This window comes from Caretta caretta, chromosome 4, assembly GCF_965140235.1.
Source record: "Caretta caretta isolate rCarCar2 chromosome 4, rCarCar1.hap1, whole genome shotgun sequence".
Classification (NCBI taxonomy): Eukaryota; Metazoa; Chordata; order Testudines; family Cheloniidae; genus Caretta; species Caretta caretta.
Genome location: NC_134209.1, coordinates 17,937,316 through 17,947,429, shown reverse-complemented (window position 1 = coordinate 17,947,429; position 10,114 = coordinate 17,937,316). Strand labels below are relative to the sequence as shown.

Genomic DNA, 10,114 nt, shown 5'->3' with positions numbered 1-10,114 from the left:
TTAGAAAATTAAGGCCTCTTTTAGTTCAGTGGAACATCATAAAAATGGCTAATAGGGTATTGAATTTAGGGGGGGGGGGGGGAGGAAAGGGTTCAAATGACCAGGACCCAGGAAGGTTCTTTAGCATGTACATAACTTTAAGTACATGAAGAGTCCCATTGATTTCATTCTTTCTGAGTATAAATGCTTTCCTGAAGTGGAGCCTTGCACTGGTATAATTTCTTTGACTTCAAGGGTACTGGCATAGCTGAGGAGAGAATTCTGCTCTGAATATGTAACATACCATGCATTGCATTAAATGTAGCCAAATGCCAAACCTTTTCTGCCACCAGGATATGTCAGCAGCTCTCAAGTTCTGCTGATGAACTCCTGGCATTTTGTTGTTTTAACTTCCCCTTGCGCATTAACAACCATCTCTACGGTAGACAACGTTTCACATATTTTTCATATATGGACATGTTTAAACACCTCACCCAGATAGATAACTGTGGAATTCTTTGCATTTCATTCCTGATTCCTTTCTGGCCCGGGAATTTCAGGGACTGACTTGTCATAGTAGAGAATCAAGATAAAGGGAGTAAGTAGGACGTGTTGTTTCAAATGCTGGTTTAAAAAAAAAAAAGCGGCACATCACAATAGCAAGTTAAATATAGAAATGGATTAGAGAGCCATTGTTTTCAGTCCTGCTAAATAAGACTGGACTCTCAACATGGAATGCCACTTGACCTTTAATGTCTCATCAGTCCATGCTTGTATTTAACTGATGCAGGGAGGACACATTTCCCCTTGGAAGTGTCCTGTGTCGACATGACAGTTGCTGCTGCTGGGTCACACAATGTTCAGGAGGCATAAACCCAGCGCTCCAGAACACAAGAAGGACTTTGCTGTGCATGGAGCCATGCTGCCGGGACCACAGAATGACATGAGGTCTTTTTTCAACTTGTCTCAGCTTGTACTCTGTGCTGGCCAGTTCAGATCACCACCCACACTCAGGCATTCAAAAATCACTTACTTTGAAGTGGAAATCCTTGATGCCCAAAGTAAGAGGCAGATCTGTGTGGTGGATAAGGTGAGTGTGTGTCATTTTCGGCACACTGCTGAGTGTGTGATTCAAAAGATGCATTATCCTAACATGGATTTAATCTTGTTCATTTTACTGGGACATACTCAGAATGTCTCCTTATTCACTGTCCTTTGATTCTTTTCCCTTGTGTTTCAAAACCTTTGGAAATAAATAAGTTTGGATTTTTTATACCTGCTGACTGCTCATCAGAATCAAGCGGGTACTTTACTTGGGTCTTAAAGTTTATGAGATTGCAATGCTTATGTCATGGCCTAATACTTAAAACAGGCACTTCGGAAAAGGTAATCCAGTTTTATAAGATATTTGCAACGACTTGAGTCACTTAAGTGCTTTAAGTTCTTTCTAGGGTCCAGATGCGTTCAGTAGAACCCCATTTATCCAAAGGGGAACTGGGATCCAGAGTAGATTTTCATGTAGGGCAGTTTGGCTAAGAGAGATTTTTGTGTTAATGACGGGGTTTAAATTACATTCAAATTATGGACAAGTGTGGCGAAGGGATTGGATAAGATTGGATTCTACCACATAAGTAAATGCTGGCTTGAGAAATCACCTCAAGAGACTTTATCTAAAAATAAACATTTTCACCACAGATTTCTATTGCAGATTTGGAGGCTGGATTACCCATGGCTTTTGGGGAAAAGAGGATAATTCATTTTTGCACAGCGAGTACGTGACTATGTGGACTCAGAGTGGCCAAGTCAAAGGCTTGACTTAGATGTGCTCTTTGCAAATATAGGATATAAGTACGGGAACATAGGATTTTCTATAGCAGAGCTGACCACTGATACATTCAAAGCTACTTATTAATGTTGGATAACTACAAATATAGGGTCAGAGTCTCAGCTGGACAAAAATCAGCATTGAGTCAATGCAGCTATGCCAGTGTACGCCAGCAGGCAATCTGATCTATTGTATTTTGCTATGAAAATTTGTATCCAGAATATTTCTTTAGAGTATAGAACATTCACATGGCACAGCAGAATTATGAGACTTCTCATTTGGCTGAACAGTAAGTTTATTATCATCCCCACTGGAGATTCTTCTTCTCCCCCACTGGAACAAATAACTCAGACTTCTGAAGATATTTATTTTAACATCTTTTATATGTGCAAGCTGGGATACACCAAAACATTTCCAGCATTCCTGGTCTTTCAAAGTACCATTCTGTAATACAGATATATGGCTAATATTAAATAAATCCATTAGTTTGTCTTAATATTGCAAAATATTTAATGATCAACAAAGATATAATACATTATTTATTATCATGTAATGTGTGATTATGTCTGCACTGCAGAAGTAACTAGATCTCCTATGATCATAATAAAATAATAGTACTAATGTGATTTTTGAAAATATACTGAATAAAGTCTCCAATCATAATAATAATAATAATAATAATAATTAATTAAGCATTTACCTAACTTTAAGTTCATCAGTAGTCCCATTGACTTCATGGCATTTACAGCAATGGGAGCAGAATTACGCGAATGCTAAGCACCTTTGAAAAATCCCACCCTCAATGATTTGTCTAAACATTACTGTGGTGTACTGGAACAGCTACGGGCCAGGGGGCCTTGGGTTTTAGTCCTGATACAGCAGAACCCCGTTTATCTGATCTAATTGGGACCGGGGCCAGATCGGATCATCAAAAATCTGTAGAATAGGAAAGTTCGAGGCTGCTGCATTACAGGAGAGAGACCCCACTTCTGGACCTGTGTGCACTGGTTGTGCCATGAATACGGAGAGACGAATAAAATAGGGTCAGATAAACAGGGCTTTACTGTACCGATCTGGGGGCTTCCCTGTGGTGTACAATAAGCTCCCCCTCTTCAAGAGAGGACTCATTGTACTTGCCCACTTCATACCTGAGTGCTGGTTGTGACATGCTCCCTAAAAGCCAAGTAAAAAAGGCTCAGTTACAGAAAGGGCAACAGAATTCATGGGCTTGTGGCTTCCAGTCAGAAAGCCAGGGCCACCTGTGCATTGGCTGCCATGAGCACCTCCCCTACCCCCGCCTCCAAGCATCGCACGAGAGATCATTGAAAAAATAGCACAAGCCTCAGACTTCCAAAGCTGCTGAAGGAGTTTGGATATCCAATTCCCATTCAGCCGAGTGTTCAACCCCCTTAGGATACCATGGAAATCCTATTCCAAAGCAACTCCAAAGGCAGAGATTAACACATTCATTCTGTATTGCAACTAGAGCTCATTGGTATCAATGCACCATAGTTCTATAATTTATTACAGCAATGAAGAGAACATTTCACTAAATTTCACATAACCTGCTGCTTAATTAAATGGAGCACAGACACAGACCTAACATGACACTTCTAATGTCTGCTTTCTATTCTAATATAATTGCTATTAGCTTCACTTCTCAGCACTGTGTGTAATTATTTCTTGTCAAGATTAATAACAGGCGGGCACACCATGCACATATTTTAAAATATATATCTTCTTAGTCTGTTCTTGCAAATTGTTAACAGTTCAGAGTATGCTGCTTAGCAAATGCATGTGTAATATTCCCAGTTTAATAAATCTGACTGGAAAACTAAATCACTAATGACAGAGCAAGTGCCTCTTCTTTGCTCACCCTTATGGAGGCTCAGGTGGAGGGAACAGATGATTAATCCCTCTGAAGATAAGTACCAGGCACTGCTACCCGATGGATTAGTTGTCACCATTACACTGGCACAGAAATCCCATTAAAGTTAATAGAAGATCTGTGCATTCAGTAAGGGGAATCCTAGCGCTGTAGACTGTCTAGCAAGGAAGATAGTCTTGTGGTTAAGGCATGAGAGGGGGATTTAGGAGATGTGGGTTCAGCTGATCACACAGACTTCCTGTGCGATGTTGGGTAAATCACTGGATTACTCTGTGCCTTAACTTGCCTTCTGTAGAACAATAATATTTCCTTTTTCTTGTCTATGTAGTCTGTAAGATCTTTGGGGCTGTCTCTTAGAATGGGTATGTAGTATGCCTAGCACAAAAAGGGCCTACTCTTGTTTAAGCCCACCTTGTTTATTCACTAATAATGATAATGGGATACTTAGATATAGAGATGTTGACGGATTCCTTCTTTCTCTTAATATCTCTGGGGGAAAAGATGTCAGACTGTAGCTGCACAAAGAATAAAGTTTCTGCAGGGAGAGGTATAGGAAATGGGGGTTACGAGTAATTCAGCAGTGCCGATACCAAATATTTAAAAATGATGAGTCAGGAGTTCCACTCCTCATTCCCCAAAAACCATGAGATTGGCTTAAAAATCTTGAAGTGTAAGCACTAATAAATGTTAGGTTCTTTTTACATTTTTTATGGTTTCTGAGCTTGTAGATTATGCTTGCTTCACAGTTTCAGGCTTTTCTCTGAAACCACGAAGGTTAGAAATACATCTTTTAAAAGCTGAAATTCGCACATAATCCCCTGTCTCCAGGAGCTGGGGCTTTAAGAAAAACATCTAATATTGCAAGACTTGTGATACAAACCCCAAGAGTTGGCTGCACTGGTAATACATTTTGCATAGGTGTATGTATGCCATAGAGGCACTGTACACAATTAATAATAATTAATAATACCTAGCTCTTGGGACTCTGCTATGAATGTTGTTATACAAGTGAAATGAGGGACAGCTAAAAATAGCTGCACTCAAGGAGCAGAGCCCCATCGTACTATATGCACATATTGTGACTGTACAATCTGTGCCCCAAAGATCTTACAATGTATATCAGTTTTACCTGCAAGGTGATGAGCATTCAAGCCCAATCCAGCAAAACATTGAAGCATATACTCAATTGTAAACATATGACTAATCCCGTGGACTTCAGTGGGACTGCTCACGTGCTTAACTTTAAGCATGTGCTTAAGTATTTTGTTGGATCAGGTTAGAGCATTCTGCCCTTGCAAGATTGAGTCCTCATAACCCTATCCAGGAAAGCTTCTCTATTCCAGTTTAACACGTGCTACACTTGAAGCAATTTGTGAATATGGGCACAGGACAGGATGGTGAAGTGAGGTCCAAACATTTTATCCACATGTGTTTGTAATGTGTGTATTATTCATGAATGGTGACGCTTGAGTGTATGCTACAAATAAGTGTCAGTAAAAAATGTAGTCATATATTTATATTAAATCTCAAAACACTTCTAAAGAAGGGGGGAGGAGAAGGGTTCCACCAGCAGTAACAGTGGCCTCTATGGTGGGGGGAATATTTTAGTGTTTTTATGCTTTTGTATTGGGGATACCTTAGAGATTGATGTTATGGGGAAAAGTCTAGAGATTTTTCTGAGAAATTTCAAATGGTCGTATCTCCAAAATGTTTTTGTCTGGTTATTCTTCAAAGTTTCCCCAAACTTCTCTTCTAGGAGGAGACCATGCACTCCACATTTTTGGCAGAAAGGGGTTATTATGAAGACATTAGAAAATTGAGGGGAGGAATGAAAAAGGGACTAAGAATAGGAAGTTAGTTGCAGACTTAGGCCCTGATCCTTCGAACACTTAAGCACTGCGTAAGTATGATCTCATGAGGATTCCCATTGACTACAGTGAAACTACAGCTACTAGCTTGCTTAAGTTTTTGCAGTATTGGTGAGGAAGGCCCTAATCTTTCAAGGAGATTTGTGTGGGCTGATACTTGTGCCCACATGATGTCCTAGGGAAACCAAAGAGGCTTCACACAAGCATAAAGGGTCCAGCAGAATTGATCAGTGTACACGATTGTGTCCCAATTCCTCCCCTTTCCCACCAGACAGGTAGTAAGTTACTTCATCACTTTTCATGGAGCAGCTTTATGACCGTGTGCCCAGCCAGCTATTCCGGCTGTTGAATGATAGATAGAGCCAGAGGTTTATTGGTAAAATTTGCAGATGAGACAAAAAATGGTGGAGTGATAGTTAATGATGGGGACAGATCAGTTATACAAGCTGACCTGGATTGTGTGGTAACATTGGCTCATTTAAATTAAATGTATTTTAGTGCAGACAAATATAAGGCTACGTACATCTAGCAATACAGAATGTAGGTCACACTTATAAGGTGGGAGACTATATCCTGGAAAGCAGGGACTGTGAAAAGGATGTAGGGGTCATAGTAGAAAACTAACTCATAGAATGTCAGGGTTGGAAGGGACCTCAGGAGGTCATTTAGTCCAATGCCCTGGTCAGAACAGGACCAACCCCCAGTTTTTGGCCCAGAACCCTAACTGGTCCCTTCAAGGATTGAACTCACAACCCTGGGTTTAGCAGGCCAATGCTCAAACCGCTGAGTTATCCTCCCCTCCGATGCACATGAGCTCCCAATGTGATGCTGTAGCTAACTGGATGACCATGATCTTTTCGATGTATACATGGGGGAATATCAAGTAGGAGTAGGAAGGTGGCATTACCTCTATCTATGGCATTAGTGAGACCATCATTACTGGAATACTATGTCCAGTTTGGGAGTCCACACTTCAAAAAGGATGTTGAAAAATTGGAAAGGGCTCAGAAAAGAGCTACAAGGCTGATGCAAGGTCAGGCAACCCTGCCTTATAGTGCAAGAATAAAGAAGCTCAACTTCTTTAGCTTATTCAAGAGAAAGTTAAGAGGTGATTTGATCTCAGTCTACAAATGCCTACATGAGAAAGAGATTTCTGATAGTAGATGGCTCTTTAATCTGAGACAAAGGCATAGTGCGATTCAATGGTTGGAAACTGAAGCTAGACAAATTCAAACAAAAATTCAGGTGCAAATTTGTAATAGTGAAGATAATTAACCAGTGACCTAGGGATATTATGGATAATCCATCACTTTGAGTCTTTAAATCAAGACAGGATGTCTTTTGTGGGCTTGTCTACATGGGGAAAAAGGCTGGAGTCGTTAATGTGCACTGGCTACTCTGCACCAACTCCCCATGTGGACCCTTTCACACTGTATTAAGAGTGTGTTAAGCTAAAGCACACAAAGGCACTCTTAATACTGAGGGAGGCGTGGTCTACATCTAAAACTTTGGTCGACCTACCTACATAGATCAGGGCTGTGAAAAATTTCACTCCCAGTGCAGCGTAGTTAAGTTGACCTAACCCCCACTGTATATGCAGCCAGATCCACAGAAGAATTCTTCTGTCGACCTACCCCCTGCCTCCTAAAAGGGTGCATGGAAAAACCTCTTCCATTGCTATAGTAAGTGTCTACACTACAGGGGTGCAACTGTAGTGTAGACCCACCCTAAGAATGTCCATAAAGAGAGTTAATGTGAATTAGCTATTTTGTTTTCAATTCACACTCTAGCTCCCTCCACACTAATGTCTCCAGGTAGAAAAGCCCCCAAGCTCAAACAGAAGTTATGGGGTTTTATGAGGGAATCACTGGGTGAGATTTATCAGCTTGTGTTTATACAGCAGGTCCAACTAGATAATCATTATTTAATTGATCTTTAACTATTCATGGTAAATAGGACCAATGGCCTGTGATGGGATGTTAGATGTGGTGGGATCTGAGTTACTACAGAGAATTCTTTCCTGGATATCTGGCTGGTGAATCTTGCCCACATGCTTAGGGTTCAGCTGATCGCCATATTTGGCGTCAGGAAGGAATTTTCCTCCAGGGCAAATTGGCAGAGGCCATGGGGGGTTTTCACCTTCCTCTGCGGCATGGGGCACGGGTCACTTGCTGGACGATTCTCTGCACCTTGAAGTCTTTAACCCATGATTTGAGGACTTCAGTAGCTCAGACATAGGTGAGAGGTTTATTGCAGGAGTGGGTGGGTGAGATTTGGTGGCCTGCGTTGTGTAGGAGGTCAGACTAGATGATCATAATGGTCCCTTCTGACCTTAGTATCTATGTATCTATGAATCTATGAATCGTAACGGTCCCTTCAGGCCATAGAATCTATGAATCTCTCCCCACCCACTTGCTCACAACAGGCAGTAACTCCTGTTCTCCTTCCTAAAGCTGGGTCACAGTCTGCAGGGGAGTGAGAAGGCCTATGATTAGAGATGGTTAACATATTTTGTTCAAGCTTTTACATACATATATAACAATGTCCCCCACCCCCAGCCTACATTTGTGTTGGGTTTCTTTCTGTATCCTCGCTTTTTCCATTTTGCCAGTGAAAAGGAATGGGGAGGAGGTGAGCGAAGGGAAGGAAAAAAAAGAAAAGGGAGGAAGAGAGAAAACCCCCAAAGCCAGTCAGTACGTACCTACATGGGGAACAAAAATTTGATAATGGGCTTTTCAATCTAGCCAGCAAAGGTGTAACTAGATCCAAGGGTTGGAAGACAAATTCTTCGTGGAAGTAAGGTGCACATTTTTAACAGTGAGGGTAATTAGCCATTGGAACAACTTGCCAGGGGTTGTGGTGGATTCTCCATCACTGAGCAATTTTTAAATCAAGATTGGTGTTTTTCTAAAAGACCTGCTCTAGCTCAAACAGGAATTGTTGTGGGGCCTGTGTTATAGCGAAGGTCAGACTCGATGTTAACAGTGGTCCCTTGTAATCTATGCATATATGTTCTGGAAAGCTATGAAAAACTGAAAACATGTCGATGTTCAGTTTTCATCTTTTTTCATCAAAACCATAGAACATTTCAAAATTGTTTATGCACTTTACTTACCATTTTCCAACCAGCTTTATTTGTCCTTTATTCCGAACTCCAGACATAGTCTAATTTGAAGGTTCTAAATGTGCAATGGTTTGATTGATCACTGTTAAATCAACTCAGCCATTTTTGTTTATGCTGCAGCGTTTGCCACATATGATTTTTTTCTTCAGATTAACTGGAGTAAAATGCATTTTCCAACAAGTATTGCACAGTGTAATTAATTTTGCATGAGTTGCTTTTAAGACAGAATGTGTTGTACAGCATTGTTTTGCAGGAGAACTCACCCATGGGAAAGCAACAGAGAAAGCTTTCCTCATCAAAAGCCTTCAAGCTCAGCAGTTATGTGATTCAGCATTTGGCTGGGTGAGCTATGCACGAGGACACACGCCCAGGGCTTGAGTCTCTTACAGGGCAGGGATTTCTTTCTTGTGAACTTTCCGAGGTCTCTTCACAAGCAGATCTCACTTCCTAAAATGCATAGGACAGGAGCTCTGCAAACCGTGGGAAGCCCACTTTCTCTCTGCTCTGCAAACCAGCCCCCACCATTCCAATGCCCCCACCTACTGCTGCCCCTTCCCCATTGCAACTCCACTCTCCGCTGTCCCATGCCATTTTCTACTTATCCGAAATAAGCACATAAATGTTAGATGCATCATTGCCAACTGTTGTGATTTTATCACAAGTGTCTTGATATTGGGGGTTTTCTTGATGCTTCAGCTCCTGGAGTCATGTGATTATGTGAGACTCTCAATTTTCATTTTTTGAAAAAGTATCCTTCAGTGCCTCATGATTGCAGAGAAAAACTTGAAAATGTGTACCCTGAAAGCTCACAAACCAGCAGGCAAATAAATAAGCCTTCAGATTTATTATTATTATTTTCTATCTCATGATTTTTATGACATGCTCATGATTTGGGGGGCTTGCCTCATGATTGTTGAATGCTTGAAAAGCATGATATAAGACCTGTGTATTATTGTTATGCCTTTATTAACATTCATAGGTACAAAAAATTATTTAAACTATGGACTGAACATTGATGTCTCTCTCTATCTGCTTCATTTGGAAGCTCTCTGGGGCAGGTATCATCCTTTTGTTTTATGTTTGTACTACACCTAATTCAATGGGGTCCTGCTCTATGACTGGGGTTCCCCAACATTACTGTAATACAAATGAATAATGATAATTAGTATTATTATTAATCAATGTAATTCTATGGCCCCTGTTACTCTATGATATGACATTGTGTAATCAGTGTAAGCCACAAAACAACATTAGGCTTGATTTTGATTCCCCTCGCACCGGTTTTACATTTGCGTAACTATCTTCGCTTACCTAGACTGTAAACGCTTTGGGCAAGGGACCATCTTTTTGGTCTGCATTTGTACAGCACCTCGCATAATGTGGTCCTGCTCCATGGATTAACTTTCTAGGCCTACCATCTTCATCATCAT

General features: G+C 40.8%; 1 protein-coding gene across 3 annotated transcripts in view; it reads left to right on the top strand.

Annotated features, from left to right (window-relative positions):
- Window positions 1–612: 612 nt before the first annotated feature.
- TECRL (trans-2,3-enoyl-CoA reductase like) overlaps window positions 613–10,114 on the top strand; it is a 112,374-nt gene continuing 102,872 nt past the window's right edge. Inside the window, exon 1 of one of the 3 annotated variants that reach the window (XM_048847561.2) lies at window positions 613–1,069. In XM_048847561.2, the coding sequence (XP_048703518.1) occupies window positions 836–1,069 (234 nt within the window). In that variant the 5' untranslated portion in view covers window positions 613–835. The remainder of the gene's footprint in view (window positions 1,070–10,114) is intronic. The other 2 variants (XM_048847564.2, XM_048847563.2) reach the window with 2 other exon arrangements.